General features: G+C 40.9%; 2 protein-coding genes across 3 annotated transcripts; one reads left to right on the forward strand and one right to left on the reverse strand.

Annotated features, from left to right (window-relative positions):
* Positions 1 to 2,468: 2,468 nt before the first annotated feature.
* Positions 2,469 to 8,734, reverse strand: rpap3 (RNA polymerase II associated protein 3). 2 transcript variants are annotated; one of them, XM_005733084.1, is made up of 17 exons: positions 8,609 to 8,734; positions 7,146 to 7,306; positions 6,895 to 7,059; positions 6,682 to 6,795; positions 5,842 to 5,969; positions 5,619 to 5,740; positions 5,474 to 5,544; positions 5,254 to 5,388; positions 5,025 to 5,152; positions 4,821 to 4,942; positions 4,644 to 4,714; positions 4,389 to 4,481; positions 3,849 to 4,048; positions 3,573 to 3,744; positions 3,058 to 3,155; positions 2,773 to 2,873; positions 2,469 to 2,658 (listed from the first exon to the last, which is right to left on the reverse strand). In XM_005733084.1, the coding sequence occupies exons 1-17, from the start codon at positions 8,628 to 8,630 to the stop codon at positions 2,573 to 2,575; spliced, it is 1,989 nt and encodes a 662-aa protein (XP_005733141.1). In that variant the 5' UTR covers positions 8,631 to 8,734; the 3' UTR covers positions 2,469 to 2,572. The 2 variants fall into 2 exon arrangements, with proteins under 2 accessions (XP_005733141.1, XP_005733143.1); XM_005733086.1 differs by lacking the exon at positions 8,609 to 8,734 and adding an exon at positions 7,501 to 7,678.
* atp23 (ATP23 metallopeptidase and ATP synthase assembly factor homolog) lies at positions 8,163 to 11,737 on the forward strand. Its single transcript, XM_005733083.2, has 6 exons — positions 8,163 to 8,542; positions 8,741 to 8,786; positions 10,119 to 10,200; positions 10,285 to 10,422; positions 10,708 to 10,791; positions 10,876 to 11,737. The coding sequence occupies exons 1-6, from the start codon at positions 8,395 to 8,397 to the stop codon at positions 11,077 to 11,079; spliced, it is 702 nt and encodes a 233-aa protein (XP_005733140.1). The 5' UTR covers positions 8,163 to 8,394; the 3' UTR covers positions 11,080 to 11,737.
* The last annotated feature ends 4,101 nt before the right edge of the window (positions 11,738 to 15,838 follow it).

Genomic DNA, 15,838 nt, shown 5'->3' on the forward strand with positions numbered 1-15,838 from the left:
ACCATATTAAAACAGGAAGTAACTAAAAGTGGGAACATCTACCTTGGTGGTGGAGCCTTAACAAAATGGAAGGCACTAACTAAAAGCCGACTGAAACCAGACACTAAGAAACTATGAGAGAATGGACGTGAATAAAACAACCTTGAAAATCCCAAAAGTACAGTGGCCCAGAGGGGGTCAAACACACTGCAACTTCACTGCAACTCTTCAGAAAATAAATAAATAAATAAGCTTTGTCAAAATACCAAGCACCGTGACAATCTGTTATTAATTTTCTAAGCATTTTTAAAAAATTATTATTATTTGCTACTATAGTGTTAACTACAATAAAGATGTGGAGTTTTTATCTCACTGTTAAATGCTTCTTTTTCATATATGTGTGTTTTTCTCTGTCAGATTTTCCGGCCTTTGTGAATCAGCTCAAGATAAAATGGCTTTGAGAGTGAATGACTCACCTGCAACCTGACAATGCAGCACTTTATGCTCGTCTCACTTGTTTACAATGGGCCGGTCTCTATTTGTACTTTCTAATCAGTGAAGCTGAAAGGACTTTCATGTCAGAGTACAGAAGGGACGGCGCATACGAGGCGTAGCTATTAAGACATTTGTGACATTCTTCAGCATGTGAACAAGAACGTATGGGATCAGAACGACTTACACATGGCGAGATATTTTCTTCTGTATCCTGAAAATCTGAACAAATAAAATCTGACTGTGCAGTGAAATCACCTGTAAGAGTGTGTATATAGCAAGGGTCCCCAATCCCAGTCCACGAGGGCCGGTGTCCCTGCAGGTTTTAGATGTGTCCTTGATCCATCACAGCTGATTTACATGGATAAATTACCTCCTCAACATGTCTTCAGTTCTCCAGAGGCCTGGTAATGAACTAATCATGTGATTCAGGTGTGTTGACCCAGGGTGAGATCTGAAACCTGCAGGGACAGCGGCCCTCATGGACTGGGATTGGGGACCCCTGGTGTATAGTCTTAAAACTGCTCTGGAACTGGAAAGCATGCCCAGTTTCTCATTAGCCAAAGCTAGTCTTGTTTTAGCTTTGGCTCCACCTGCTGTACAAAAGCTAACATTTGCATTTTAAAACTATGCAGACATATGCAACAGTTTGGTGGGCATTCAAACTGAAGGTGGTTGGGTGAGTTAGATTCATCAAGATGCTACTGTGTGTTACAACCTGCAACTGAAATAACTCCACTTATTGTAATTACAATAACCTTAGTGATCCCTGACGTGTCAGGAGTATCAGAACAGTTGAGACACATTTTTTCTAAACACCGAGTCTCTGTGGTGCTTAAAGCCCAAAACACGCTGCGCCTAAAACTGGTCCACCCCAAGGAATCGGTCCTCCAACATAGTAATATAGCGTACGCTGTGCCAGGAGGATTGCCACGATTTATAAATCGAGGAAACCAAACATCTGGCTAAGCGGATGGCACAACACAGAAGAGCTACCTCATCAGTGGACACTCTTTCAATGATGGGGATGTACACATCCTGGACAGGGAGGAACGCTGGTTTGATCGGCAATCAAAGAGGCCATTTAAGGGAAAGAGCATCTCTGAACTGGAGAGGGGGCCTAAGGGTCCATCTGTCACCATATTACAATGCTGTGAGTGATACTCAGGTCTTTGATCATGACAATTTGCATATTGATCAATGAACTGACCTCACAGCCCATTGTTCATTCAGTGGGCTGGTTTCAGTCATTATGCAAATGTACTGTTTACAAGATTGGGGAAACCTGCAGTCAGCTGAGACTGAAGACGTCACTTGGATTGGACCAAACGTTTCTCCCACTGAAAACGCTGCGTCCAGATGAACAGAATCAACCTTTCTGTTCCACATTTTCCTGGATTTTATTAAGACTCAACAGCTTGGGTATTTACTAAAACTCATTTTCTTCCATTTCTCACACCTGGGGAGACTCATCAAATTATCGAAGTCCAAACACATTAAAAAAATGATTCTTTATTTGGTGTTCAGTTTACTGAAAACGTATTTAGTTTTCTTGGCTTACTTCAAACTGCTCACACAGACCCATTCATATTGTTACAGAGTTTTAACACAACTAAAATTGGATTAAAACCTTTAATTCTCAATTAAACTTTTACAAACTTAAATTTGGGACAACAGGAGTGGTACGTTTAAATATGGCCTCTGTATGCCTGCCTAGATATTCCAAAAACCCCATAAAGGATCTGTGATTAATATCTTGGTGCCATTTACATTTCTGAACAATTTCTTGCTATTGAAGGTAAACATCTGCTTTTATTGCATTTGCAAATTGCAGAGTCTATCTTAATCAACAGTCAAGTGAACCTCTGTGAAAAGTTTTTCTTTATTTTTTATTAAAATGCAGCTGAAACTGAATTCCCAGCCTCCAACTTTAAATAAACTGGCTTATGACAGAAAACGACAGCGCCTTTCCAGAGGAAAGATTAACAGCTCTGCAGTCTTATTAAACAAAAGTTTATTCATCAAACAAACAACAGCTGATTTTTTTGGTTTTCTCTGAAATGCAAAGTCTGTTGAGGCGCCAAATTTCCATTCAATGCAATTACACGCCATACTTCTTCTGCAAAGCCGTGATAGATGATCTGTCCAGGTCGGCTTGGTGAAGAAAGTCAAACAGTTCTTTGAGCACTGTGAGGAAAAGAAACCCCCCCAGAAATGATCAATATGCTGGAAAAATGTGGATGAAAAAGACAAAGTGAACCTATGAGCCGTTTGCAGCGGCGCATCATGTAAAGACTCCACCTTTCTTCTCTGGTGATGACATGAACATAACAGCCATATCGAAGCGCCTCACGCTTGCAAGACTCCTGAGAGTCTCCAGTATGACGGCCGGCTCTTCATTCCTGCAAACAAAGCTGTTTTTTTAAATCCACCACAGAGCTACACGTGTTCACTACTTTAAGAGTTTAGCTGCACCTATTTGTCTGAGTATGACTGAAAATAACAGGATGCTTAATGCATAATAATACTACGATTAACCATAACTTTGACGTAGACACCATTTAAAAAAAACAAAACAAAACTTACTTGATGTAGAAGTCATGTAGAGTCCTCAGGATAAGATTGAGGATATCAGGTTCGAGGGAGTTGTGGAAAATCTTGGCGTAAGCCTCAGATTTTATTTGCTGTACATAAAAACACAAGACAAACAAAAAAAGCAAGAACAAAGACGACAATTTCAGCTAAAACAAACTCCAACAGCCTATTTTCATTTTTTTAAACATTTGGTTCAGAACAGCTATTTCCTGTTAGCCAAAAATCTTTGATAACTTGATAGAAATTCTATTTTATTTTATTTTATTTATACTCGCCCAATCACCATAACAGTTGCCTCAAGGCGCTTTTTTATTGTAAGGTAAAGACTCTACAAAAATATAATGAAAACAGAGAAAGCCCCCACAATCATATGACACTATGAGCAAGCGCTTTGGCAACAGTGGGAAGGAAGAACTTCCTTTTAACAGCAGAACCAGGCTCATCTGCTGCGACTGGGTGAGGTGAGGGGAGGAAGACGGGACAAAGAAAAGCGCATGGAGGCTCACCTTCAGATATCTGTAAACAGTTTCGGGCTGGTTTCCAATCCTGCGGAGGTCCGCCTCCAGCTGGAAGCTGTTTGTTGGTGGAGGAGGCAGGTCTGTTCCTGTTGAGGAAGGTTCGGTTGATGGTTCAGGAGGAGGATGAACGGTTTCTGCCTGCTCTGGTTGTTTGGGCTGTCTAGTGAAATGAAGAATAACTTTTAATAGGACAAAAACTGATACAATAAAATAACAACTAGTGCAGAAAAGTTAAGAGCAATACTCAAAAATGCTGACACCTACTTTTCTGATGCCTGTGAGGGGACCTCTGACAGCTCCTCGATTTTGATCATCTTGGCGCTGGGGGATGTAGACAGGGGAGAAGACGCCTCCTCTACTTCCTTCACCACTTCCTGCACCAAGGGCTTGTATGCACCTGATTCCCCCTCGGGCACCACAATCTTTCCGCTGATTTCCTCGATGTCTATCCTCCTCAGAGGTTTCTGCAGAGAAAAAAAAGGTTTCTCAAGCTTTATAAAATTAAAAGGACCCCACCGCTGATTCTGGTCATTCCAGGAAAGATTAAAATTAACATAATAAAAGTCACATGTGCACTGAAGATTTTTATGGGCCTGCAAAACAAAACAAAACAAAACAAAATAGCATGCAAGCAATGGCAAAATAAGTGTTTGTCTTCTCTCAGCAGCGTGTTCAAACGGAGCTCCGCTGGATCACAAACTTTCACATAGTTCATATTAGAATACAAATACACTAGTCTAAGGGGTGCCAAGAGTGACGCTTGCAATCCAGGAAATGCTTTTTAAACAGACATTTGCTACTCACGGTTGAGCGAAGGTGTGTTGGTTTGTCTATTGGTTGGACTGTTCTCATCTGTGAGCCGTTCACAGCCTGCAGACGGCCACTGGAGCCTGTGTACTAACACCAGGAGAAAGACTAAAGTGAGAGGAGAAAAATCTCAAGCCCAATAAAGACATCAGAAGCTAATGGAGCTAATGCTTTTGACTCATTATTTAATTGTTTTTCTTCTTCTATGACTACTTCTTAGTTTTGGGCTAATGACTGGATTTTGACACATACCATCTGCAGTTTCTGGAGCTCGTTAAGGGCTTGCTTGTTTCCAGGTTCCAGTTTCAACAGCTGCTGAAAGTCTGTGACACACACAAACAGAATCGAAGATTAAAACCAACCCAACAGCAAACAGACAGAAGACACAATGTTGTTTTTTGGGCTCATAAAAACACAAACACACTGCACCTTGTCTGGCCTCTTCCAGCTTTCCTAGTGCCACTCTGGCTGTACCTCTCCGGGCGAAAGCCTTGGAGTAAGTACTGTCCAGGAAAATGGCTTTAGTGCAGTCCTCCTCCGCCTCCTTAAACCTGCAGCAGAAGGAAAGGAAAAACAAAGCCAGTCAGAAACAAGAAGGCCTTTTTATTGTGTGTCAAGAAAAAGTATCCTTACTTCTCCAGCTTGAGATAAGCCATGGCTCTGTTGGCGGGCAGCAGCACGTTCATGTGGTCTGCCTCCATGCCTCGGGTGTAGCACTCTACAGCTGCTTCATACTTCCCTTCTTTGAAGTAGGCATTCCCCTAGAAACACAATAACCCTCATCACTTAAGATCTTTTGGAAGAAAGCAGAAACACTGCTAAAATCATGAAAACCTTCATGAATCATCATCAAAAATCCTACTCTGTCCTTCTGGAAAACCGCCTCCTGTCTCCTCTGCTGCTCCTCTATCCGTCTCTGTTGATCAGGATCGACTGCAGGGGCCTCCAGGGGCTCTGCAGCTTTGCTTGTGACGGCAGCCACCTGATGTCCAAGGGCCTGAAGCGGACACAGGAGAAGATCAAAGAGGATGAACCGCCAAGTTGACTGTGCGCACACAAACACACATTGTGCACTAACCCACCTCTCTGATTTTCTTTATTTCATTCTGTGCTTCCGTGTTGTCAGGCTCGAGCTTGAGAACCATCTCGTAATCTACAGAGGATATTTTTACTGTCATCTAAGGGTGCTCAAATTAAAATATACTGTCTTGTTGGTACGCTTGTTACCTTCTAATGCAGGTTCATACTTCTTCAGCGCAAACCGTGCTGCTCCTCTCCGCGCGTACGCTTTGAAATACTTGCTGTCAAGAGCGATTGCCAGGTTGCAGTCGGACTCAGCCACAGCGTACCTGCACAAACACAAAATGGAAAAAATAATGAAAAAAATAAAATTAAAAAAACTACACAAACATTCTAATTGTGTGATTTCATTCTTGGTGCTCCGACTCACTTTTTGAGCCTGAAGAATGATGTAGCTCTGTTTGTGGGAAGAACGGGGTTGTAAGGATCGGCAGCCATTCCTCTCGTGTAACATTCAATCGCGTAATCGTACTTCCCATCTTTAAAAAAATTGTTACCCTGAAAATTAAACAGAAACTATAGCTGTAAAGTGTGTGTGTGTGTGTGTGGGGGGGGGGCTTCTGATCTTTGTAAATCCTACAACATAACGTATGTAAGTGCTCATTAACCATCTGCAGATATATCGGTATCTAGACTCATAAGGGCCAATACATGAAATTTTAAAAAGTAAAGATGAGACGAGAGAATCACTGCTCATCCATGTTATGAGGGGAACATTGGATATGGAACGCCACAAATGAATAATCAACAACATCTGACAAAAAAAAATGTTGTTAGCAAGGATAAATGAATACACGTGCACACTCTCTATAAGAAACTTGGAATATAATGGGATAAATCATAGTTTCAGGTAAAAACTGCAATAATCAAATGTCTGTGACAAAGAGTAATCAAATAGCTCACGTTTGATGTGTTTTTACCTGGAAAACACTTTAAAAAGGCAGTTTTTGGTTATAATATGACTGTATTAAAAAAAAAAATTGGCCTTGAAGGAGTATCAGACCCTTTCAGATTATATAACTTATTTTGATGTATCCTGCATGATCACCTGATTGGAGATTTATCCTTCAGCAGGACATCTACACCATAGCTACATCGTGACTGCAAGCCCCTGCAAAACCCTATGTCGTACATTGGGTTGATTGTGATTGGCCTGTACAGTACTACATCTATTTTTCCTTTTTTTTAATGCCTCACATATAATATCCACCTTTTCCTTCTCGGCCAGCGCTTTCTCTGGATCTACTGAAGCTTCCTCCGAGTCTGACTCGTTGGACTCTGCAGGACAATCTTCCTCCTTATCCATTTCTTCCATTACCTTTTCCTGCCACAACAAATCAAACAAATTAAATAAAAGTTGTAGCAGATTGCATACAAGTTTTACTTCTAAAGCCAAGTGTGTTTTATAGGTTTTTAAAAATACCACATCAAACTTGTCCCAGGATTGATAGTCGTATGATTTTATTCTCGAAGCCTGTTTGGCCTCCTCTGTTTTTGTGTCACCATCTCCAGTAACCTCCTCCTCCTTCTTCTTTTTCTCCCTTTTCTTGGCTCTGTAGTCCCTGTTCCTCACTGGAGGGAGTTTTTTCTACAACAGAGACAAGAAGCTGCTGACACCTGGACGGACTTCAGTTCACCAAGAGCCTCGCGAGCTGTCTGCAGCGGGGGGCATACCTGAACCTCCTGAACCACCCCTGTCCTCAGCTCCTCATCCTTCGTCTTGATGTCCGCCTCCCAGTTCTCCAGCTCCCTCACAAAGCTGTGCAGCTCCTCCACATTTTGCCGCATCTGAAGCTGTAACTCGGCGGCTTTGTTTCCCACGGACATGTCCCTCCCTGTGAAACACACATTTGTTTGGGGGACAAACTCTTAGCGGCACTTGTCGCCTTTGGGTTCGTGCGGCAGTCGGGAAGAAAACACGAGAATCACGCCGTCACGCTTCTTTGGCTAGAAGCTAGCTGGCTAGCAAAAACATTGCTTTACTTAAATAAAATAAACGGACTGTTGCTGCTCAAAACGTGTGAAATACCTGCTACTGCTTTTCCCGCTTCACAGTTAGAGTTTAGCTTCCGTTAGTTTGGCTAAAAACTACAAGAAAAAAGTGCCGTTTATTCACAGCTTTCTGTTTACGTTCGCAGCCATGACAGCAAGGTCCCAGCAGCCTTTGCTCTGCGTGAGCAGCACTGCACGTACCCAGAGATCGTCTATGTTAGTGTGGGGTCACTTTGGTGACTTTAATGTGCGCCCAAACATGAGAAGTTTAAAATTAAAGGCAGTGTATTTTTATTGCAAGTAAAAATATCTAAGTTCCCTGACTGTGGATGATTTCAAGCTGTCACTCCAGTGAAGACTCGCCAGTGGATGGCTAACATCAAAAGATAAAATCTAAAACTTTTTGCATTTTGAACTCACATTTCCAAACCTGCACGGACTCTGCCTCCAATCTATAATCGCAAATCTATTGACTGGATAATAAAGGCACAAATGTCACTCCATATAATTTGTTATAAGCTGACACGCCTGTAGATTGACAGTACATTAACTACGAAACACAAAATATACTCAGCTTATAAATGAAAACGTTTGATACACTGGTTTAATTTTGGTCCTCAGACCCACTTCGAGTTAACGACTTTTCTGCCCATTCCGAATAGACGATCTTCACTGTAGTCTAGCCAATTAACTATATAAAAGGCTAACATTTTATTGCTCTCCGCATTTCTTTGAATTATATTTCTATATTTTATTTTTATTTTTCATAATAGTGACGTCAGCGATAACAAACTCAATTTCCATATTCATTACCTTTGACCTAAATGTCCCACGTGACCTACAAAACAGTGACGACCCCTCCTGCTAGCTGTCTGCAGCTAACCAGGAGGACCTTCACGGTGACATTTTCATACTCTGGGCATTTCGCACAATGGACCAGACTAAACAAGAGGAAGAATATGGATATGACTTATTCCCGGATAGAAAACCGGGAGAGCACAAAAAGACCTCAATCGCAGAGAGCCTGTTCACTTTCAACTACAAGTGTCGGGTCATGTTACAGTTCGCAGTGGAAACCAGTGAGTATCAGTGTTAGCTACTTTTTTTAAAAAGGGAACGTCACCTCAGCAGTAAGAAGCAAATACCTGCCGGTTCGGGGGACTGCATGCCTTTTGCAGTGTACAAAGTCACAGTCTATATTGGCAGCACTTTTAGCGTTAGCGGATTCAGTTAGCAGTGAATGATAATGCTAACTAGCTTGTTTGCTTCTCTCTCAGGTCCTTACGCCAAACTCCTCCTCAGTGCCATGAAGAGTTCAGGATGGTACGTGCCACTTCAAAATAAAGTACCACGCTTGACCTTCCACTGTTAGTCTCATATTACTGTAGTGATACCTATATACAGAGCAGTCCCAACAAATGGGAAAGGGGGGGTACTCTTGCTGTTGCTTTTTATTATTAACAAACAGTCGAAATGAACAGTTTTACAAGTTTAACTTTGCTGCAGATTATTCGTTTTACAGCTACTATATACATATAAAAATCTTAAGTACAAATGCTCAAAAAGCCATTTCAATTTTTTCCAGAGTAACAAATTCACTGACATTTTCACTTCCCCAAAACATAAATACATTTTTGCCTACCCAAACCTTCTTGGCCCTGTGTGAAAAAGTAATCGCCCACCCGACATGAGTTAACTGTCGATAATATTTCAACGTTTTTTTTGTTTTTGGAAAGCAGTGTTCAATTTCTTTAACCACATCCAGGCCTGTTTACCACCAGACCTTTAAGAAATCTTTTAAATAGAACCTGTTCAACAAAGTGAAGTCGTCTAAAAGCTCTTAAAAAGTGATGTGATGAACCTTCCCAGGAGTGCCTCTAAGAGTGCACTGATGTCTCACCCAGGAGGTCACAAAAGAACTCAGAACAACATCTAAAGAACTGCGGGCCTCAGTTGTCTCATCTAAGGTCAGAGTTCATGATTCAACAATAGGAAAGAGACTGGGCATCCATGGTAGAGTCCCAAGGAGAAAACCACTGCTGACCAAAGAGAACATAAAGGCTCGTCTCACATTTGAGACGAGGATTCCCAAACTTTTGGGAAAATATTTTCTGGACTGATGAGACAAAAGTTGAACTTTCTGAAAGGTTTTGTGTCTCTTTACATTTGGTATTAAACTAAGGAGAATAGCATACCAACAATCAAACATGGTGGTGTGATGGTCTGGACTGCTTGTAAGCTCGGTCATCATTTCATGCTCTGAACCTCAAGCACACTTGTGTTCTGCAGCACGATCCAGCAAGTCCACCTCTGAATGGCTAAAACCCCCAAAATAAATTACAATGCTGTAAAGAAGAGTGGGACAAAATTCTTCCCCAGTGATGTGAAAGACTCATTACCAGTTTGTTTAAAACACTTGATTGCAGTTCTAATTGCAGTTACTTTTTCACAAAGGGTGAGGTAGGTTTGGACAGTTTTTTCCCTTAATAAATGAAATAATCTTTTAAAAGCTGCACTTTGTATTAACTAGTGTTATCTTTGTCTAATATTACAATTTGTTTGCTCTTAAACATGTTAGTGTGACAAATATGCCAAAGCACAGTTTTACAAAATAAAGAGCGTCACAGTGTTTTCACTTTTCCTCTCTGGATGCAGTAAAGTGTTTAAAGATCGGCACTTTTCCTGTGAGGACTGTGACGGGACGGTCAGCGGCGGATTTGACGCGGCCTCGTCTCAGGTAGGAAACACAAGAACAGAGGTGTTGCAGACCGTGCGGGCCTATGAGAACTGACCGTATTTGTGTTGGGTTTTTTTCCCCCAGATCGTTTTGTGTCAGAACAACATCCACCAGCAGCACCACATGAACCGAGTAGTCACGCATGAGCTCATACATGCCTTTGACCACTGCCGGGCCCATGTGGACTGGTTCAATAACTTCAGACATCTGGCCTGTTCAGAGGTGAGTGGTGAAGTCTTCTTTTCACAAGAAAACTGGGACCGAATAACAAGAGTGGTTCCATAATGCTACTAGTGTCCAAAAGCTCCACTGAGAATCACCTGGAATTTCCAACAGTAGGGAGGCATCAGCTGTTTAGATTCCCTAATGTTGCTCCCCCCTGACTAAGTGTCTGGAAGCATCGTGAAGCTTACTGATGAGTAGTGAGACTGGATTCTGGGAGGATTTGGTTAAGCCTCACAGAGTGAAGCTCCTCAAAGATTCTAGTTTTTGGTGCCTCTGTTTCAGATCCGGGCAGCTAACCTGAGCGGAGACTGCTCCTTCACCAACGAAGTTGCTAGATTCAACTTCGGCTTTAAGCGGCATCATCAGGTACTTTCACCGGTCAAAAATTATTTGCAGATTTTAGCTCGCAGCTTCCATTTCAAACTAAACTCGTGTGCTTTCCTTGGACAGGAGTGCGTCCGAGGCCGCGCCCTTCGCTCCATCCTGGCCGTGAGGAAAATTAGCCGAGCCGAGGCGGAGAAAATAGTCGACGAGGTCTTCGACTCGTGTTTCAACGACCATGCGCCGTTCGGACGGATCCCGCACAGCAAGGGAGACGCCGATTTTGCGTACAGAGATTACATGAACAGGGACCGATATTATGCAAACCTTTAGTGTCGCCGCATTTTCATGAAACTCCCAAAGGGTGCTGCGCAGGGCCGACTGCAGCTTGGCAATGTGGTCAGCCTCAGCAGAATGACTGTGTGTCGAAACAATCGTATCCCTTCAAAAGGGATTTTCGGACGATGATTTGTCCTTAGAGGAGAAAACAAAGGAGCTGTGTACAGATACATTTCACCTGCTACCTTTTGGACACTAATTCAGCGTAGTGGGATTGTAAGGACTGATTTTACTCTGGAAGTGTTAGTGATTTTTGTCCTTTGTTTTTAGGTGATTAATGGGTGCTGTTAAGGAAATACAGGATTGCCTTTTTGTACATCGGTGCGTGTGCTATGATGACAAATAAGGATGTATTTCTCTTGGTGGCTCATCAACTTGTTGCCACGTTGACCTCGATCAATTTCCTCTAAATATACTTGATTGTATGTATATTAAATAGAATCAAATTGTATGTGAATTAAAGTTTATTTCCTCTGGAAATGTTTGATTTTGGGTTTTTGTGTCTGGATTTTTACCCCTCAGCTGTAAGAATCTCATGGGATTATTGTCATCGTGGCTGGGACACTTAACTTTGTGAATGAGGTAACTCAAGAAAGAGGCCATGTAGGAGCTTCATATTGATGTCATAGGTGTGTCTACTAAAAATCTCGGATGAGTTTGAATCTCAATGACCTCGACCTCCAGCTCAGAGTTAAGTTTTCTGAAAATCATGTGAGTGCGATAACTTGACAATGAGGTGACGTAGGATTTTGTGTGTCTACTAGAAGGCTGAGGGGTACTGCTGGTGGTTGCCAATATTTTTTTCTTGTTAGACTCAAGCAGTACCACAAAGTTATTTTGAGGACAGGACATACCCGTTGCATCTGACCTTGTTTGAATATTAGAAGGATAAGTAAGTGTACGTGTCAGAACATGTTATGTTTAATCCCAATAAAGGATCCTTCAAATTAACATGTGAGACAAGTAAGATGAGGCGAGTGGGAAAAGTTCTTCCACAACAACACAGTCAACCTTGTTCACATCTGTGCAGTCACTGTAAAATGTCATTGCTGACATCTTTATTGGACATTAGCATTTAAAGAATCTCATGCCCTCCAACAAAATTAATGAGGGGAAAAAGTTATGAGGGAATTAGTCTCATAATCCCTCCTCCTGTTTCTCCTCCACCACTTCAGCCTATCTCAAAGACAACAGTTCCTGTGCCTAATGACTAGTGTCTGAGTGCAATATGCTACTCAATATTCTCCTCTTAGAAGACACTACAAAACCACACGATAAGTGGGTGGGACGGGCAATAGAGATTAGGTGAATTTTAAGAAGCCCAACAGAGAAAATGAAGCTTCAAGGCAGTGGGATTAATGTGAAGAAAACAAAGGACAAAAATGATATTTGGATTTGTGCAATGTCATACACACAAGTAATAAATAAGTACAAAACAATAGAATTACTAGTGGAATTGTGTACATATCAAATGCTAGCTGCCAAATACTTTTAATTATTACGACGACTTATTTTAGTTTTCCATAATGTAGTCAGGATTATTGGTCATTCAAACTCTCTCACTAGTTTAAGTCTCTTAGGAATACGTTCATTTATAAATGACAGAAATTGGCTGATAAAAAAAAAATCACCATATTAGCATTTTAATTAAAGAATGCTGAATTTTACTCAGGTTTCTAAAGTGCCAAGTAGGTAAAAACTGCAGAGGATGTGACCTCAGTGATACAACAGCCCTGCCGTTGTATTCTTAACAGTATAAAGATGCATATAAGGGAGACATTTAGGATTATGTGCAAAGAATCAAGGTTTAAAGTTGAGCATTTTAAGCTAGCAGTTACTACTTTGAATATGTAAAACGCACAAAACATGATTAACATTAATTTGGAGTTTTGTTTCAGGCCATTTAATGACTGTAAACCAAATAATAAGTGTGATTTTAACCTTGCTTTGGTCTCCAACATCTCCCGAGGGAAATTGTGTATATTTTAGGTGTGTTGCAATTACTTATTTTACACTACGAATAGCCTTCAGTTTTTCTGTTTATTCTCTTAATACTAATATCTTAAATAGTGTAGCTATAAAAGAACATAAAGGTATTGAATGTCATTGAGGTTAAAGATTTTTTGTAGGTACACCTGTTCAAAAAAAAAGAGAGAGAAAAAAATATTCAGAGAGCAGCAGTTTGCTGGGTGAAAATGCCTTGTCACACGTCAGAGGAGAATTGTCGGAGTGCTTCAAGCTGATAGTAAGGCAACCGTGATTCACCAGGTGGCACTTCTGTAAGATAAAGACAGAAAACATACTACACACTCATCAAAACTCAGCTACACATTATAAAATCATTGCCTGCTCTGATGAACTCTGTTGCCACGTTCACATGGTATGATCAGAATTTGCCATAGACAACATGGTACTACCAAGGTGTAAGTAGTGATAATAAGTGGCCAGTGAGTATTTTTAAGCAAAAATGGAAGGAGAACACACAAACACTTTGAATAAGAGCTTAAAACCTTTGTGATAACGTGTTTTCCATTTTTATTATATCAGAAATGATTTTTATTTATAATAACAGGATCATACAGGACATGATACTGATGTCAATACACGTACGTTACAATTTTCTTACAAATTAAAGGAACGTTCATTTGGAAAATCACATTATCATGTTTTTTGTATAGAAACTAAATATTCTTAACACTTATGTATTATGGTTGTTCAAGAATAAAACAGACTGTGCGAAAGAGATGATGATGATCTCTGTAACTTTACATGCAGCATTTGTGTATTCCTCTGCCGCATGCTCATTACTAATTTCTCAAATGTGGTTCGTTAATTTTGTGTCCAGAAACAGTAATACCTTAACCTCGATGCGTAACAATGTATGACTGCAGTACTGTCTGGGTCCTTTAGATGGCAGTTTTGGCCCAAGAATTCTGATCATCACAGCCAAGTTAGTCCAACTCAAACTTAAAAAGAAAGTGCTGTTGCTGTTTTATTGATACATATAATTGAATTCCTTTCACTGAGTCCTGTTCCAGGTGAATGTGAGCCTTTTATGAGCAGAGATAGGGCGCAGTAATCAAGTTGCTGCTGAGAAGAGTGACGACTTTCATTATTCCATCTATTTAAGCAGGCAGCACCCACTGTGATCTAATTAGGTACTCCAGCAAAAGTGAAATCCCTTCACTAATCTGTGGAGGACAACACATTAACCCCAAGAGCAGTAATGAACTCATCTCATTAATTAGAATAATGTCAGATTTAGTTGTAGCATAGAGAGACAATGAAAAGCGAGGACGCCCACTTGCCTTTGTGAAGTTTTAAGGTGTCTGCTCTTCACGGGAGTGGAGCTGATAATGAGAAACCGTTGAATTATTTAGCCTTGAAAGTAGTCTGAGACTGTTTACACAACGCTTTTTTCCCTTGTTCTTTTTTCAGAAAAAAACATGTCATTTTTAAAACATTTCAGAAAGAAATATTTTTTCCCTTTCAAGGTCTCAGGTGACTTTGAAATGACTGTGAATGAAAGAAAGCAACACAGGAGAGACCTAGGGAAAAGACTGGTTGACTTGACAGGCTGTGGCCAAGATGGTCATTTTTCTGTCCTGACTCCAGTACTCTGGGGAAAACCTGTGAACAATAGCAAATACATTGAGCCCAGTCTCCTGTCCTTTAGCCTAAGGAGAACAATCACAGTCAGATGATTGAGGACAAGAGTGCATATCTAAAGATGGCCACCTTGTTTTATCTGCTGATGCTATGGTGTAAGGCACAAATGTGACGTGAAAAGAACAAGCTACAAAATAGACAGCTATATAATGGGGCAGTACAATATGACTTGCAAAGTTTAACCTTGTAAAAACAATACAATGTAAGAGTATTACCACTGCAATTATTACACAATTACACTGTGACAGCTATTATTGTAGTTGTAATACTAAAAGTAATTTAGAGATATTTGGAGGTTGCTTCCTTAACAAGAGCTAAATGAAAGGCTAATGCTAGCTGTTCAGCACAAAAACTGGAAACAACAATTAATTTAATCCTCCTACTATCAACATCAGAGCTACTAAATCACGTGTTACTAAGTGACAATTCTAAGTAACTCATTAGTTTAATATCAACAAAATGCAGAAAGCAAAAATAGCATACTGTGTTTCTATCTTTGCGCTAACTAAGCTAACAGGCTCTGTCGGCCTCACAGCTACAAAATTGTTCCGTAGTTACGTAGAATTGTTTCATTTAGATTTAAGAATTAATGAGTGTCAGAGCCTGAACACAGAAAGGAACACCCAGGTGGCTAGGATGGTGTACAGGAACATTGTAAATGGACTGGTTCTTAAATAGCAGTTTTTAACTCTACTTGAGCACTCAAACCATGTTATACAGCAGATATCATTCACCCACACACGTACATACAAGCACTTTTTTCCTACATCTAAGTGCTTTCTATCTAACATGTACACACAAATTCACACGCCGATGAAAGCATCGGGAGAGCCACAGCCACCCCATTGGTGCCACATATGGATTTGTCCCCAGTGAGCGACACTGCCGAAGGTGGTTGAGAACAACATGGCTAAGATTCTGTGGGACTTCAAGTTCCAGACAGATAAGCAGCTGCTCCCCAGCGGACAGCAACATCAGGAAGGAGCATGAGAGAACTGGGAAGCACCAGGGCCTGACGGAACAACAGGACAGCAGAAGTGGAAGTGCAAAGTAGTCCCATTAATAACAGGAGGGTTCAGAGCGC

Source organism: Pundamilia nyererei, unplaced genomic scaffold (assembly GCF_000239375.1).
Source record: "Pundamilia nyererei isolate P.nyererei 1_Seehausen unplaced genomic scaffold, PunNye1.0 scaffold00050, whole genome shotgun sequence".
Taxonomy (NCBI): Eukaryota; Metazoa; Chordata; class Actinopteri; order Cichliformes; family Cichlidae; genus Pundamilia; species Pundamilia nyererei.